The 18687-nt window shown below is 44.6% G+C and overlaps 1 protein-coding gene across 2 annotated transcripts in view; it reads right to left on the bottom strand.

Moving 5' to 3' along the window:
* LOC144740767 (ras GTPase-activating-like protein IQGAP1) overlaps positions 1–18687 on the bottom strand; it is a 112331-nt gene that overhangs the window by 26557 nt on the left and 67087 nt on the right. For both annotated transcript variants that reach the window (XM_078623512.1, XM_078623520.1), the window contains exons 30-32: positions 16895–17027; positions 14720–14822; positions 8825–8957 (exon numbers count right to left, since the gene is read on the bottom strand). In XM_078623512.1, the coding sequence (XP_078479638.1) occupies positions 8825–8957; positions 14720–14822; positions 16895–17027 (369 nt within the window). The remainder of the gene's footprint in view (positions 1–8824; positions 8958–14719; positions 14823–16894; positions 17028–18687) is intronic.

Genomic DNA, 18687 nt, shown 5'->3' with positions numbered 1-18687 from the left:
GCATAATCCAACGCTGTCAACAAATCTACCATACTGCCTGCACAAATCTGCATTGAGATTAGTATTATTATTATAAACGTAAATTTCTTCATTCAAAACTAGTAGGCTGGGGTGGAGGGTAGGTGGGGGGAGGCAGATATCAGCACAATGCACTCGTGTCAGCCAGGCAATCAGCGAGCAAACCTTTTTTTAAATATAGTATGATATAACAATTATACGCTGCCAAGCCTGGTGGTGCCCATTCAGACGCTGTCTTTCTGACAGACCTGTTTTTCACCTGAGGACGGCTGCTTGCGTTGTGGCCGAAACGTCGTGAGAATTATTTAATTATGTCTTATTTTTATTATTTCATTTCCCTTCTACGTGACTTTACCGAAAGAACCAAGAAGATGACAATTATATATATATCAACGCATTTTCATTATTATCCAGTTAAAATGCAATGATGTACTGTATTTTGATTATTTTAAGTGTTGGGTAACTGCTAACAGTGTACATGCATCACGTATTCACGACCTTCACAGACGCATTCCTAAGCAGCCCCATTTCTCCTGCCCTAGTATTGTTCATTCTAAGTCATGCACGACACCTCTGTGCTTATGGCAAGCTTCCTTGACGGATATCTGCATTCATAGGCAGACGTGAAATGCTCAAGAGAACGAGAAACTTGCAATAATTTACAATGAATCAAAACTTTTTTTGTCATTTGCCCAATGTTGATTTAATTCCGCACAGGACATTTATAAAACCCCACTTGCATTAAATGACAAAATAAAAGGCCTGAAAATATAAAATGTGGAACACGCTGACGAGAGCTGTAATGTTGTAACAAAAATAATATTTTTTTAAGTATAAGTTGGGGAATCGTTTAATCTGTGTGAATTAAATGTGAGTGGGAGGACTTTCAATGTCCGAAAAAGGGGCCATCAAAGCTAATTTATTGCCAAGCTTCAGTGCTCTGTGTGTGTGTGGCATTTGAGGCCCGATAACAATTGCCTCCCTAATGATTCATTGTGGCTGCCGGTGGTAATGGAACCCTGGAGCCCCCCCCCAGGCCAGTGCTGACGTCTGACGCTGTAATTTAACGCCAGGTTTAGGTGTGTGTGTCTGTGCGTGATTGTGGGGGTGCGCGTGTGTGCGTGAGTATGAGTGGTGCATTGGCGCATGCGTGTCTGCGTGCGTGTGTAAACACGTTACGTTGAGTGGTAGTGCAGTGGTTAGCACAATGCGCTATGAACCTGACGACCCGACTACAATTATCGCTCACCGCTAACATCAGTGCCGACTTATCTGGCTGACCAGTCCTGGGCCTTCCCTAGATTGACTCAGCCTTAAATGATGTAGCTGGTGTAGTATAGAAACATCAGCACTAGGGAGACAAAGGTGTGGTTCTGGGCACACCGCCCGGCCCTGCGTTGTTGCTGCTGGCCTTAATAGGTGCTCGCTAATGGAAATTTCCCAAAACAGCCTGTGTCGGCTATACGTGGGAATCTCTGACTTCGTCATTGTGTGAACACACACGAGCAGGGGTATTGGTGCGTGGGTGTGTTGTTACGAGAGGTGTGCGTGCCAATGCGTTATGCGTGTGCGCGTGTAAGGGGGGGGGAGGTGTGTGTGGGCGTCTGCGTGTTTGAACTGGAGTCTGAGTACGTGTGTACGTGTGTGTCCACAATGTGTGCTCCGGTTTGTTTTTCTACATGCTGCATGGGCAAGTGCTCTTATTTGCCCGTGTGCGAAACCCTAAGCGTGCAATGTGCTTCTTCTCCGTGTCTGCGAGCGCTTGAGACTATGCAAAGTGCTGTGACCATTAACAATGCACAATCTCAACCGGTCGGTGCGTGGATTTGCGTGTTAACGAGCGATGGCAAAGCGTGGGTAAATTAATGCCAAAATAATCAGATTTTTTTTCTTTCCCCCGACCAAATGTGCCAGAGGCAGGATAAGCGAATGTCTTTTCAGAGAGAATTGTATATTAGCGCTGGCCGCTGTTATGACTCTGAAGTCCGCTTCTGCATGACCGATGCAGACACAACAATGAATTTGTAGCTCTTAGAGGCCATCAAAGCAACGAGGAATGACTTATACACACTTCTGTAGAAATGTGTGTGTGTGTGTTGGGGTCTATAAAGCACAGGAGAGATGTTAAATCAATAAATCAAAACTGCAAACTAATCAATACGTCTTCAGTGACAGTCGTCCACTGCAATGGGTGTTTGTGTTAATAGCAGGGTACTGCCGTGTTTACCTTGACTAAAGGAATACAATATTCTGATGTCAAACGATGCCCATCCTCTTGTATGTTTTACTCAATGTGGGTAAGTGTAATAGATTGTGCGCCTTTGTGTACGCGCTTTCTTACACTTGTGTTTCAAGTGGACAAGCCCGTACGTAGATCTGTATGTGCTTTCATGTGTGCGCGCATGTGCGCACGTGCGCTCATGTGCGTGTTGTGTTTGCTATGCGTCGTGTGCATGCTTGTTTCTATGTGTGTGTGCGTACGTGACCTCCTGCCAGCGGGCGTTCGACACTTCACGTGGCCTCAAGGTGCACATGGCCTGGCACAAGCGTCGTGGTGACGTCACCGCCATACGCACGTATACATACGTGCAACAGAGTGGTGACATACTGGTGCAGGCTAACAGCACTTGCCCCAACAGTCTGTTAAAAAGCCACACTTTGCCTTTGTGTGTACCAACCATGGTGATCCCCTACACTACGCCCGGTTGTCCTGATTTCACACTGCACTCAGTACATATTTCAAGTTGAGTTGATCTAGGGGAGACCCAGGACCCGTTCAGATATGACTCATCTTAGCCATGGCCAGGAATGGAACCCAGGTCGTCGGGGTCCTAGCGTAGTGAGCTAACCACCGCACTACCAACTCCCCAGGTGCTCGCTAGCAGCACTTGCCCTGACAGTCGCAATGGCCTACGTGGGGGATATTTGTCTTTTTACCAGCCATATGTCCGCATGTTTGTGTGTGTGCGCGTGAGAAGTGGTAGCGTAGCGGTTAGTGCGCGACGCTCCGAACCCGGCGAACTGAGTTCAATTCCCATTCACGACCAACACCAATTACGATTATAATCTGAACCGGTCCTGGGCCTCCCCTAGTTCGATTCAACCTCAAATGAGTACTTTGTGCAGTGCGTTAACATCGCCACTGGGGAGACAAAGGTGGCCGGGCGTGGTGCTGGTCACCCACCCCCCTCGTGTGCCGTGTCATGTTCGCTATAACAGCACTTGTCCCAAAAGTCTATTCAGACTATACGGGGGGGGATCTTTGTCTTTGTGCACGCCAGAGTCCGAGCGTTAAGGCTGGGACCCCGGTCCACCGCCAGGAGACAGAGCTTCTGGCCTACTGATTGCATTTCACCCAGGAGATTACTGGCTGCCGGGAGTGGGCGGACAGCTGAAGGCAGCCCGCAGCAATTTAAAGCCACAAGCGGCAGCCTCACTTTGTGTCAATGTACGCCGGGGCAATCGGATCACCGCTCAAAATCACATTCTGTTTTCTATTCATAATTTTTATAAATGATTGAAAAACTCCACAATGCTCAAGCAGCTTATTGGAGTGGAACGCTTTGGTGCCTGCAGTGCTAGACCTAACGCATTAATGTTTAATGACACTTCAGTTGGGCAGATACAAAAAATAAGAAACAGAGAATAACTATCTGAGCTAAATCCATGGGAATAAGTTAAAACTACAAACTAAACACATTGTGAAAAACGTACATATAATAAAAGCACTCTTTCAATTATATTTTATATTAGAATAGGTTTTCCCCTTTTTTTATGGAAACAAAACAGGTGTTAAGATGTTAAAACACCAAACTGAAACCTTTTTACAAAGAATCACGCCTTTTGGCGTCCTCTGGTCTAACACCGTTTTGAGACTAGGCTCAAAATAAAGCTGTCTCTGGTGTGGATCAATCAGTTTCAAAGACAATGCATATAGTTTGACTTAAAGTGTTCATGACTGCAGAAATTCATACTCTTTGAACCTATCTACGTGACTTTACCAAAAGACCCAAAGAAAATGCATATATTATCAGAGTATGTTTTTTGCTTGCATTCTGACCACAAGTATTGTGGTTAATGCAGACATGATTCCTTGTAAAAGGTTTCAGTTTGGTGTTTTAACATCTTAACACCTGTTTTGTTGCCAGAAAAAAGGGGAAAACCTATTCTCATGATGATATTTGATATTGTATCAGTTGACGTAAGAACGTATTTATGCTCAACAACTATTGATGAGCTGCAAGTGAGATTTGCTACCTGAACATTTATAGAGAAACCTCATCAAGTGTGTGCTCAGAAGGGAAGTAAGTTTGTACAGGCCATTCCCCTATCCAAGACATTCATGCAATTTCTCTTTAAGTGTATTTTTTATGCTACTGTATTTTTTGAGGCCGTAATATATGTAGGCTAAAAAAAATGGAACAGTGGACATCCACCAAGGAAGCAGATTCTTCTTCTCGTGTCCTGCCACCACAGAGGAGCGGGAGTGATGAAATAAGCTCATGTTGCAGGCGCTCGGTAGATAATTACATCCCATGATAATGATGTAAATGGACATGCAGAAAGTTTTGGTAAATCGTCTTCTGCAAAACAAAAACATGAAGCCTCCGCCAAGGGCCTCAACCCCTGCCCACGCAGCCCCCGGAGCCTTGGGTACTTCAAATCCGTGCTTAAATAAATAAAATCCCCAAAGCGGCACAGACAAAGAAATTCAGGCCGGTAGATGTGCTCATCCTACAATGAAGCTACAGACTAAGAATGGGGCATCAGTGGTGTCAAGTGGACCACGCTTTTATGGCTTTCATCTTTCTTGACTGGTAACAACCCATCATGCATGCCAATGCTGTACACAAAATACGAACTTTCCAACACTTTGGTTGGAGATTTCTTTTTAAGGTTCTGACAGCTCCCTCACCTCACCAAAGCCTAAACACAACATTATTCTCCCATCCAACAACTCATCCTTGTCTTAGTCACCTCCCCCCGAGCAGTTTCAGTCACATTCCACCTCTGTAAGCAGCTCCCGTGTCAGCAACAGCCACGGCATGGATATAATTTGTTTCATGTATCCACAGTTCAGTGTGAGAAGAAATGTTATCCTTCGAGTTTCAAATATATATATTTTTTACAGATGGGACTCGAGATAGTTTATCAGAATTCTTTGCAAAAAAATTTTAACCGTTGATGCTATCACTTTTTTATATTCTTTTTTGTTTAAACGTTAGAATTATGTTGGCCTGTGAAAATAGCAACGCATAACTCATTTCATGTTGTGTGCTCAAAAGGCAAGCAATGGACACTTGGTTTGTTTGTTTGGCTATTGTATCTTGGACAGGCTCAAGATGTTCCGTTTTCTTTACCTATGACTCACTGCCTTTTCCCATAAAGTTCGCAACCAATATCATCCATAAAGCGTTTTTTTTGTTAGATCGCGTAAATATATAATAAAATAAAAATCCCAATTTTTCTGTACAGCGTCTTGACACGCGAGCGTATTTAGAAGCGATATAAATCCAAATTGTCATTTTTCTTTTTTCACGTAAGGATAAAGTGGAAATGCAGTTTATCGACTTTACAAGCACAACGATAACAAAACATTAAATTTCAATTGTACGTTTACAACAACAAAATTAAATTAAATAACCAACAACAACAAAGGAATTATTGATGTTTTACCACAAGAGGCCCTGCTTAGCGCAGATCTTAATGAAAATAAATGCAAGGGGATAATGGCATTCTAAAGTTGAGGTATGCGGAGGAAGTAATCTTACTGGTGATGAGTAGAAAATTACAATGTGGCTGCAATGTCAAAAAACTGTGCCTGCAGCCAAAATCACAATTCAAAGGCGTCAAACAGGCAGGGCTGCATCCACTCGGGAGGGGAAGAAAGGCAGCAGGAATGATTGTCGAGGAAACGTGAAGCATAGCGCGAAAGGAATATCAGTGGGAATGTAAACTAAATGCGTGCCCACCATATAAGTCTCGACAAATATGCACCACCCTCTAAAACCAAAGTTTTGATTTGACTTTATCTCAAAACAAATCGAAACAAATCGAAACTTTTTCACCCAATATTGGAATGGAGCCCAAGGTGTGATTGCTATCCAATTCCACACACAAGTAGATTGGAAAGCATTGGCACGGGGAAAATAAATAGGCGGCGCGTTGACTGAGTTACAGTCGAGGGCGTGGGCGCCACGGCTAATTGGAGTGGCCGGACGTCTCGCGTGTGGGCCGATTCAGCGTCCTGACGGCAGAGGCTACGTGATGAGGTTGCATAGGGATTTCGTTTTTTTTAATAAACATGACACGTGCGATAATGGTATCAGTTCGCAAAAGAGAATTATTTACTCGCTGGGATCTCGCCTACTGAAATAAACATTACTCGAGTGAGCTGAGAGTGTCCGGTTTGGAATTGCAAATATGCAGGGGCCAAATTAAATTTGTATTTACTTGACTTCAACTCAATGATTCGGAACTCTTTATATAATCAGCTGGAAAGCTTCCTGGTTTACATCACCCATATGTAGGGAAATAGTATACGTATTCGGTTACAGCAAATATTTAGCGTACTCCAGTTGTGGGTCATTTTTACCGATGGGATATGAGCGATTACACCAATAAACAATAGTGTCTGTTTGCAAAACACATAAAAAGAGTCTTTAACATCACCTTCATAGCAAACGGCATGTTTTGACAACTCTGTAAAAGTAACTATGCGACTGCAGGAATTTAACCATCAACTGCAAGACCCGGCTCAGCACAGATCCAGATCCGGCAGCTTGGCCAGCCAGTGACTCACTCATTATCATAACACGTGTCTCTTTTGCAAGAGAGACAAAGAAAACGAGGCAAATGAGGAACATCCGAGCGTTTAGAAACTTCGTGTTCCAAGTTCCTGTTGCATACTTACACTTGATCGTATATGCCCTTTCGCGACACATACGACTGAGAATTACGATTTTAATTATTATAAATAGTAACGTTAGCATAACTACACGTCTGCATATCGTGGACATATTTCTGGCATTATGTGTTTTATCACGGAGATGTGTTGAGCACCACTGCTGAAAATATTGTTACTACATCGATAATGTTTCGATTTAAAGCTTTCGTGACTGCAGGGATTCATCTTCTTGGTTCTTTCGGTAAAGTCACGTAGAAGGGATATAATACAATAATAAAAATAAAACATAATAAAATAATTCTCACGACGTTTTGGCCACAATAAAAGCAGCCGTCCTCAGGTGAAGAATGAAACACTACCAAGCTTCTTCACATGAGGACGGCTGCTTGCGTTGTGGCCGAAACGTCGTGAGAATTATTTTATTATGTTTAATTTTTATTATTTTATTATTTCCCTTCTACGTGACTACAACGATAATGTCGCTGTTACGACATTTCTGCACGTTGCGGACATATCTCGTGCGGGCCTTAAAGGTGCCCCCGACTGCCGCGCCTCCTTGGGAAACTCAACGGAAGGACGAGAGGAAAGACAAAAGACAGAGACGACGTGGTTTTGGGTCGACATCGAGGAGTGGACCAGCTGGGCACGGGGTACATCACGAGATCTTGTGCTGACAGGGAGCACTGGCACGCAGTGACCACCGACCTCCGGAATTCCGGGGCTGACACCGTTAAATGAATTGATGCATTGTCAAGCCAAAGTGACTCTGATCAAACTCAACTACACTGGCGGTGGCTGCTTTGAACAAATAGATAGAAAGATGCACACTGTTTTGGTATGGAGAAGTTTTGTTGGAACGACTACCACTGCTGTGAACATCTCCCGTAATAGAGGTGTGTTGGGTTAGATCACGTAATTATAGATTTGTCGTTAAACTCGCTACCACCCAAGACAGCTGTTGTCTGATGAGGCTGGTTGTAATTTCCGGCGAAACGTCATACTCGAATTGTAAATATCGTAGGTTTACTCCAACACACCGGTGTGCTGAACTAGTAATTGGCATGTTTTGTTCACATGACAAACCTTACTAATTGGCTGTGTCGCGTGGTAGCGAGTTTAAGGATGCATTTATATTTACACAATTTAACCCATAAACCTCCGTTATGAATAATATTGGTCGCGAAAGTCTATGTGTTAAACTGTTAACATCTTGTGCAGCAAAATTCATTTTTACGATGCGAGAAGGATGATGATGATAGCTGAGTCAATGCCCCACACGCATTATAGCCACAGTGCCACCCACCAGATGTTAGCACAGTATCTATGATTTTATTGTTTTTAGCAGAATTTTGGTCCGTTGTTGTATGGCCGCTCCACCCCCAACTGTAACCATCCACCACCTACCTCCGACTGCTGCACCCCGCCTTTCCTTCCCTTCCACAACCCTTCTGTGTGTGGGGTGGGGGGCCGGGGAACTAAACAGAAAGAGGTAGGGCCCAGAGAAAAGGGGTGGGTACTAAAAAGGAAAGGTGCAGAGCCAAAAGAGGAAGGTCTAATCAGGAAGTAATGCAGCCTAAGCAGTATGGGGGTGGTGTATACAAAAGAGAGAGGCAGGGTCGAAATAATATTTCAGAATGGGAATCTTTATATATTTATGCTGGAGGAATACGACGAGCAATAATGCTCTTTTTCACACATGTTCAGTAGGGGGTGGGTCTAAAGAGGAAAGGCCAGGACCTAAAGAGGAAGAAGCAGGGACCTACAGAGGTTAAACTTCCCTGTTGATTTAAGCGTGGAATCAAATGCGTGCAGCCGATAGCAAACCTCGAGTCAGCTTTAAATGATTTTGTCCAAGTCACGTCGCAACGGCTGCTCAGAGGGAAGCGGGAGGTGACCCACCTGAGTAGCAGGCCCTTGGTGTCCAGGTCGTCGTCACCCATGACATCGAACTTGTTGGTAAGGGTGAGAGACACCTCCGTCTTCAACAGCTGTGCTTCTTTGTTGGGGTCGCTGTTTTCTCCCTCGGTCTCGCCTGCGTGACAGAAAGAGGGTAACTACTGCTGCTTCACAGAGGTCACCGGCTACATCGACGGCTCCCCACCCCCCCCAGTGGCCCATCAGGCTTCACACTCAAAATCTATTTCCAAAATTGCCACGAGTTGAATTTCAATAAAAATAATAATTAAGTCAGTAGTCAATGCCATGCCAGAGGAAGGCCTTCTCGCAACGTGTCGGTTGTGGAGGTTGTTTCACCGCACTTTATATCACGCTGGTCAATGTGAGTTGGTGAAAAGCATGGTGGTAGGACCACTTCATATTTTGCTTGTCAAATGATGTTAGCCGTGACCGGGAATAAAAATCAAGTTGGCTGGTTCATAGCGCAGTGTGATAACCACTGGACTACTGCTCCTCTCTCTCTGGATAAGTTGAATTCTATGAGGTAATTAATACTGTTAAACTAAACGAACTCTACTGTTTTATTTTACCACGTAAGGCCCGCTGAGATATACAGCTCTATTTTAGAAGCGAACTGCCAACAAATGATAGCTCAACAAAGTGGCTTATTACGTGGAAATGTATATCAGCCAAATGCTCTACACCCATGTTTCTAAATGTGGAGAGAAAAACCGGAGGACCCGGAGAAAAATCCACACGAGGAGAACATGCAAACTCCAAATATAGAGGCGTTAGGGTCGGGATCGAATCCTCAACATCCTGTATATCAGACGAGGTAGTTAACATCTCGCCACCACTCGACTCCAGTATCTGTGAACCGCTGACACAAAAATAAATTATACCATTTGATCCAGACCCAGGTTTTTGCAAACATATATTTGGAATCTTGATTTGAAGCTTTCGTGTCTGCAGGAATCCATCCTCTTTAGTTATTTCGGTAAAGTCACGTAGGTAGAAAAAAAAAAGTCGTGATATAGAATTTTTTATTTAATTTAATTTTTTCTACCAACGTGACTTTACCGAAAGAACCAAAGAGTATATATTTGGAACAGAAGAAATTATGAAGATGACTACACAAGAGTGCAAAGCAAATATCCAGCACCGTTGAACAAACTATGATATTTCATTCCAATAGAATATCACAGCTGTGGACAATCCACTACTGGATGAAGGTCTCCCCCAAGCATTCACCATCTCTTCAGAATCACAGAGTAACAACCTCTCCAGCTCCTGAATGACAGCTATTTTTATTTCTCCATCTCCATAGTGTGCTTCCTTCAGGGCTTTTCCTATGGCTGCCACTCCACCATGAGTCTCATACATCAGCTATCACCCCTTCTAACCATGGCTATATGTTGAACCCCTTTCCATCCGTAAGTAGCCAACTGCGCTAATCGGAGGTGCAAGGGAAGGACAATTAACGAAACACAAAAAAGCAGCTTCTAAAGAAGCGAGTTTTCAATCTAGATGATTTAAAAGTGCATAGCTCCAGTGGCTTCCTAATATCGGAAGGAAGAGCGTTCCAGACGGCCGCAGAAGCGCATCCAAAAGGTCGCGATGCGGTGACCACCACCTTTGTTCGGTGGCGAGCCAAGAGCCGCTGCGATGAGCACTGCCCAAGCTCAATTTACTTTATTTGACAGATAATGTAAACCACAATACTGTATAACATCAATCCTAGAGTATAAATTTTGTTGGTCAAAAAACATATTTTGAGATGTTGCGAGCGGCTTGAGAGAGCAATGGTGGCAGTGGCTCGCTGATGGGAATGTGCCAGTGGGGATATTCTTTGGGATATTCTTGTAGTCAGCTATGTAGCTTGCAGTTCAGGAATTACAACTGTCACGCCCCTCCCCGGCCCATCCCGAAAAACCACAATCGCTCTTAACATATATTTCCGAGAAAACACAAAAATGCTAATCCTGAAGTATTAACCTTACATCTCATACACTCCATAACCCCTAATTACTAACGCCTATCCATAATCCAGTACAATAATCCCGCACACTAACCCTTAACCTCAAAGATTAGGCCCTAATAAAACCCATGCCTCTACTCGTATTTCAAGCCCTCTGAAAGAGTGACTGCATTCAGCACAGAAACATTGTAACGTCTTTTATAAAGCATTCTAAAATTAGAATCCTCCGAGGTCATTAACTTTCAGGCAGCAGAGTTCCAATTACCATACAGCAGGTACGTATGTGAAAAGGGTTTGGTCGAGCAGATGACACAGGTTCTTGAAGGGAAAGCCCATTTTGTCGCTATTAATAATAAGCTTCAACTCTGTACAGGCACGTGTACATGTGTGTGTGTGAGCTCTGTTATTGTGCCGGGTGACGTAGCAGGTAGGGCCCGAGGCTTGGAAAGGGCCTGGCCCCTGGTACGTCTTTGGACTTGCATCAACGCACGGTCGTTTTGTTTCTAGTTTTGAGATGACACGTTCGGCCCGTTCTGCTCCGCGTAACCACAACACACCGGCTCGCCCGGAGCACGCGACCGCGGTCACGCTCACCCAGGCCCAGAAAAAAATGTACAGCCTTCACCGACTGGGCACCCCCCCCCACCCCCCCCCCCACCCCCCCCCCCCCCCATTTATTTGACGTCGTGTGCGCACTTTCACAGTTGCGTGCAGATTTGACATCAGCCCTTACAAGATTGTGGCAAAGAGTTCCCAAGGAGGGTCACCCTCTAACGTGTTTCCTCCGGCTACAGGGAGGTCACATTTTTCTCAGGTTGTTCGATCCCTAAAGGCGAGAAACCGTCATAAGATGCTACTCTGCGTAAGCAAGAAAACTGCACGCGCAATGCATTATGACACACTACTTTGCCATTCTCAACACTAACTCGCAATAAAAGTGGCTGACGAAAATTAATTATAAATAGTCTAGGTGACTAACACATCAGTCGTAAGTTTGAAAAAAAAAGTGGGTGGCACACTGGTTAGTGCGTTGCATGACGAACATCGACCTTAGTTCAATTCCAGGCCAATGCGATTCGGATTTTTGTCTGGAATATTCTATCCTCCGATATAAGGAAGCCACTGGAGCTATGCACTTATAAATCTAGGTTGAAAACTAATTTCTCGAGAACTGATTTTTATGTTTGGTTTGTTGTCCTTCCCTCGCACCTCCAATTAGCACGGTTGGCTACGTACGGTGCGAAAGAAGTTCAACGTACATACGTACGCCAAGTGATACCTGAACCTGTCCTGGCCGCCCCCCGTCACTTTCGCCAACATGCAATGAGTGCCGTGGTAACGTACGATCAGCCGGTGCCCATGACCGACGCGGCATGGGCAGTCCTTCATCCCGAGGCGGATTTACAAGGGGGTTGTTCGCTATTCATAAGCCAAAGTGAGAAAATAATAAATAGTTATTCAACAACAGCACCGTTTCCCTTTTACAGCTGTTGGTAATCTATTTGAGCTGTTCGGGTGACATTGTGAAGATTTGTGAGTCCTGTGAGGTCAGGGTAGCGTTACCTTGAGCACATCACTGTGGCGTCAGTGATGGCTTAATGGCATGCTTCAACCACAAGATCGATACTTCAATAACCACTCCAATAACCAAAACTACAATAGCCAGGAAGAGACAATAGATTGGGTGACATGTCAATATGACGTGGTATTAAAAGAATGTGTTTGCAAACACCGATATATTTATATGTGTGTATGTATGTACAAGAAACAGCAAACGCCCTCTTACAAGTTAAATATTTTGGTGAGCCAACTTAATCCTGCTTGAAAAGCAGACAGAACTGCCTATGAATAGCTAACATGGTCCACAAACAAATAACAATGGTGTTACTGTTCATCAGTAAAAATGCCCCATGCTCTCTCCACGGCTGGATTAAGGTCTTTCCCCACGCCGTCACTATCTCTCACGGTCTCGTGATGCAACAATCCAGTCAACCCCCGCGCACGAGTAGATCCTGATCCTATCTCTCCCACCTCCGCAGTGGTCACCCACACTCAGGTGTGTTCCGTCTTTCAGCTTGCGACTCCGTCACCACTGTAATCGTCGGCCATCATCCGTGACGTGTGCTGCCCAAGGCCACTTTCTTTCCTCGTCAGTCAATGTGATGTCTCCAACTCGTATTCGTTTCTCGATCCGTGTACTCGTCTTTCTGCCTGTCGGTGTATTTGTAAGCATGTTTCTTTGGGTGCTTTTCCGCTTTGGTTCTAATTTATTCGTCGGCTACGTTGCTTCAATTCAGTATTCCAAATTGCACGACATCCTACCCTCGTGTATAATATTACAGGCCATGTGGCCTGCAATCCAGCAATGTGGAGGGGGCGATGATTGGTGGATCCCGCAAATGTTGTGAAACTCCCTTCCCGTGTACATTGAGGTGCCATACCCTGGCTTGCCAGGAGACAGCAAGTGGTACTAATCGCCACCACCCATTTACATCTATACGGGGATAGAGTGTTGCCCCCTTGCGCGCAAGGCATAGTTTTTCTCTGGGTGCTCCGGTTTCCTCCCACACGTATAATAATAAACACAACACATCATCAATTGGCTCAAAACATATTAAAATAGAAAAAACCCAATGCAGGACTCCTGAAAAAAGAGTCCCACGACAGTGCAGCACTCCACACCGAGTCCACAGTCATAACCTCAACAGTGCCCTATCCCTAGCTCACATGGGGCCCATGGTGCAAGAATTCACATTGGGCCTCCCCCTCTCCATTTCCCCACCATCCCCACCCCCCCCCCCCTTTTCGTAACTGGACCTGTCCATTCCGTGGGTCCCAGTACAGTTGCATCCACCTCGACACCCAACAGCTATGCCAACGAGGTGTTTTAAAGAGCGTGAAAGTTGTGATTCCTGCACAGGGCAGTGACATCTGCTGGTAGAGGACCATTTAAGCAGCAACATGGGCATCAAAATCCCATTTCCCTGCAATCAAAACACAACCTTGGTTTTTTTTCACAAATACAACCCAATACCACAAACGGGTTTTAAAAATGTGTTAAACTCTCACCACCTATTTCACCATTTTTCTTCCCGAGCCTGACCGCTCGCCCTCTCTCTCACACGCAAAGCGCGTGCCTTTGCAGTGCCTTGTTAGTATAGGCTTTGCTCAACAGGGCAAGTACAGATAGTCCAACATGTATCAATTACATTTAAAATGTGTTTTCCATCCTAAAATAAGCTTCAGTAAGCATTACAGAAAAAAATCTTATGAAGAGGGATTGGATAAACATTGTACCATCATCAGCCACGATCAATCCACTGCTGGATGAAGACATTCCCAAGCCGTCACCATCTCCAGAATTACGTATAAGTGTTGTTTACACTGGGCCAGGCAATAATATAATATTTTTAATTTATTAAGCACCCAAAAAAAATCGTTCTCAGGGCGCTATGCATAGAAAAGCGGGAAATAGTTCAACATCAACCAAGCAAATAAGAAGTGAGAAAGACGGTTGAAAATAACTAAAGAGAGAAAGCCATTTTAAACAGATGATTTTTTAGTCTAGATTTGAAGATTTGTAAAGTGTCTCGGAAGTCCTGACCTCGAAGTGCAACGAGTTCCAGAGTTGAGGTGCCACAATTGCAAAGGCACCTTTGAGACAGACCAATACAATCTGCTACTGGTTTTGCAAACAGCTCGCACAAGGTATAGAGACGGTGTGTCAAAAATGCTGATTTGCTTGCTTGCTGCTGCATGCACGGGCCACTACTCGGCAATTTTTTTTTGTTTTGTTCTGCACCTGGTGCAGGAAGGGAATTCGTAAAAGCCACTGGCAAATTACTGGGCTCGCTCCAAGTGGAGCGCAAATGAAATGCGGATGTGAGGCAGTCCCCGGGGGAAGCGTTTCCGCTGCTTACCGCCGAGCGAGCAGATGTCGGGGACGTCACCCAAGTCCTCAAGGAGGGCGATGAGCGGATCGTTGTGGTCTGGAGCGATGGCCTCTTGGTGCTCCAGCAAGAGCTGTAGTGGAGGAAGAGAAAAAAATTAACAAACGCAAAGACAAAAGACACACACGCACGGACACGCACACGGGTGGGCGCACACGTTAAACGCATGCAGATGAGGCAGCGGATGCACGCCGATGCCTTACATCGGAAACACATGCAGAGGAAGATGAGTGTACATACTGTAAACAGACATGCATGTGTGTGTTTGAAAGCGCGTATTATGCAGCAATGTAGGAACACACACACACGCAGCACTGTAGACAAACGGGCCTGCTTGAGTTATATTGGTCGCCAAAACATGTAAAGAACACAATAAAAGATCCCACGCCTTCCCTTGGAGATTGTGGGAGCAAGTGCTGTTGGCAAGTGAGCGCCTGGTCAGGCCAGCGTGACACACCAGGGGAGTGGAGCAGCCTGACAAGACTCTTTGGAAATGCGCAGTTAGCGAGCACCAATTATGGCCGGCGCAACACAAGAAAGTGTGGCATTATCAACTGCTGCTGATGATGTTGACCACACCGATGCACCGAGGATAACATTTTGAGGCTGAGCTGACCTAGAAGAGGAGACTAATATAACGTAAAAAAACAAACTGGGAGCTGATGTTGTTCGTTACGATGAATTGAAGCCGGGCTGTTGTCAGGATGATCCCAACGTCCGCTGAAAACTGAATCTCCTCTTGATATGCAAATTATTTTGTCAAGGCGCTCTTCCCCTTCCAACCCAGCTTAAATATACGCTCCAAGCGTGGTGGTGTTTCATTCAGACGCTGTCTCCCCGACAGACCTGGTCTTCACCTGAGGACGGCTGCTTGCGTTGTGGCCGAAACGTCGTGAGAATTAATTTATTATTTATTATTTGTATTCTTTTATTATTTCCCTTCTACGTGACTTTACCAAAAGAACCAAGAAGAAAAAAAACTGAATCACCGTTCACTGTGCACGCGCAATCATTTGAGTCTGACCCTGCCTCCTCTTTGTTAACACATTACAAGTCTAAGACAACATCCACTCTAAATAACGCCCCATTGCATCAGACCTTGGAAGCTAAACACGATTTTAAGCCTGATGAGCAAATGCATGGACAACTACCGGTGCTTGCCAGATGTTATAGGAATGGGGTTGAGAGACTTAGGCGGGAAATGGTGAGTGCTGTGTCACCCTCTCATAATGCGTGGTGGGTTGTCTCCGGGCGATCGGTTTGCCTCCCACATGAAACTAAACAGTGAACGATGGAATTTGCCAAACATCCATTGATGAAATTTGCCAAACATGTAAATGATGCAGTCTTGAGATTCAGTGAGGGCTTTATTGGGTGGATAATTGGCATGAAAACGATGTTAGAACATATTGCTCAACAGTAGATTATTGTTACTTGGCAGTCGATTAGAATCTGAAAGTTGAACCTTCCGGAAACAAGAGTCTGGCGACTCGGGGAGTCTGGAGAATATGGGGGGGGGGGGGCACGGTGGCGAGATGTTAACTACCTCGCCTGCTACACAGGAAGTCGTGGGTTCGATACCAACCCTGATGCCAGTATATTTGGAGTTTGCATATCTCTCTCCCCATGGTCGCGTGGATTTATCTCCAGGTCCTCTGTTTTTTTTCCTCCACATATAGAATCGACATGCGTTTAGAGTAATTGGCTGCTACAAATGTCCACATGATAAGCCACTTCATTGAGTTATCATTTGTGGATAGCCAGTCGCTTCTTGAAAAAGAGCTGTATCGCTCAATGGGGCCTTACGTGGAAAAATTAAAAAAAAAAATTAGTTTACATCTTCTTGGTTCTTTCGGTAAAGTCACGTAAAATGGAAATAATAAAATAATAAAATTTAAAACATTATTAAATAATTCTCACGACGTTTCGGCCACAACGCAAGTAGCCGTCCTCAGGTGGAGAACAGGTCTGTCGGAAAGACAGCATCCGAATGAACACCACCAAGCTTGGCAGCGTATATTTAAGCTGGGTTAGGGGAGGAAGAGCGCCTTGACAAAGGAATTTGCATATCAATTGATTAGTTTACAGTTTACGTTTTAAACCGAGAGGAGGGAGCGTGGGGGCACGGTCGCAAGGGCATCTCACAGTGTGCGTATCGATGATCTCGCCGATGGAGATGTAGATGATGGGTTTGCTCAGCGTCACGAGGTCCGAGTACTCGTCAACGTTGAACTTCTCCTCCAGGCCGGGGACGTCGCACGCCGACTGGAAAAACTTCCTGGCAGCCACGACGAAAGGGGAAGAAACCGAGGCGCTCGCTTGAAAAAGGTCAACAGTGGATTCTGATATTGTGGCAGGCTGTGCGTTTAACCAGACACTGCACGTGTTAGGGTATTAAGGCATTTAACTCATTCAACCTGCCCTTACCCCCAACGATATGATGAATTGTCGTGATTACATTTTGCGATTCAATTCAATTATATATTCTGTTTTGTTTCACATTTTTATTATCTTTTTGGATTGCGTCTATTTTTTCTATCTCATTTGTACAGTTTCTTTTTTTTCACTTCATGAGTCTAAAAGTAAAAAAAAACATAACTTTAATTACCTATAATTTGCATGCAGTTTAATTAATGGATTCTCACACACGCGATTCGATGCCTGTGTCATGAGCGGAGTCATTTCTTTGAGTCAATCAATCAATAGATGCAGTGCGATTTATCCATTAGAAAATGTTTAAAACAAGAAGTTGAGGTGCAGCCCAACAATTCTTCGCTCATGCCACTGCTGGCGGAAGGGGCCTCAACTCGAAGAAGCTCTCAAGAAAGCCCCTATAGAGGGTATCTGGCCCACTCTTAACACACTGGCCAGAGGTCTTGGAAGAGAAGTGTCAGGCATAGGTATATCCTGGACTCGCCAATCGAGATGAGTGCTGTCAAAATGCTTGTTTGAGCAGAGTCGATTGGACACTTTGACTTTTCAGTCGAGACCTCAGCTGTTCAATTTTACGAGTCAATCCCGCCAGGCATCACCCATCAGCAAACCAACATGTTTCTGTAATCCCACCAGCTTCACTGCACTCTCCTCTTCCTCCCAAGACATCTGGCTCAAATTGGCCGAGGCCATTTAAAATAACAAAAGGTACGTGTCATAAAATTAAGAATATTAATCTGTTTTCACTGTTTTGAGAGCCTAACTGTAAGGTGTGCAACCCTATCCGACGAATTCTTGAATCCTCAAACTCTGGGTGTGATTTCCGGAGGAATTGCACGTGCTGGGTAGATTGTTGCATCCCAGGACTTTAAGGGATGGCGAAGGCATAGGGAGGCTTTCATCCAGCAGTAGATCGATCATTGCTGTTGAAAATTATGACGATGATTCAGTTTTCAAAATTAAATCTTTGCCAAATATTTTTGCAGCCCCTGATGCTTATGTTTTTTGTAGCTTGAGCATCGTTATTGGAGATTATTTAGTCGTGCCTAATACAAGCTCAATCATCAGGATCAGTCTCATTATGTAATTCTATTATAATGAAAACGACCATATATGTATACAGCATACATGCTACTTTGTATAAAAAATAATTGACGGCGATTTGTGCAATATGTATTTTTCATGATATTCAGACATTTATTTCAGGCACATGCATAAATACAAGTGGAATAGCACAGAAACACACAGATGTTTGGATGGAATGGGCAGCAATCCCCAATGCTTATTATCAGCATCAGCCATAATCTTTCCAGTATTGGATGAAGGCCTCTCCAATCCATCTCCATATCTCCCGGTCTTGTGGTGCAACGATCTACGTCGCTTCTGCACACGGGCTGATGTCATTGTTCCATCCCCAAGTACTTTGGGGCACGTTCTCTCCTTTGCCTTCCGCTCCATGGATAGTATTGTCCATCGGCCATCATCTCTTCTAGCAATGTGTCCTA

The sequence above is a fragment of the Lampetra planeri genome, chromosome 3, assembly GCF_965212315.1.
Source record: "Lampetra planeri chromosome 3, kcLamPlan1.2.h2, whole genome shotgun sequence".
Taxonomy (NCBI): domain Eukaryota; kingdom Metazoa; phylum Chordata; class Hyperoartia; order Petromyzontiformes; family Petromyzontidae; genus Lampetra; species Lampetra planeri.
The sequence above is the reverse complement of the archived record's forward strand: the minus strand, read 5'-3'. Positions and strand labels throughout refer to the sequence as shown.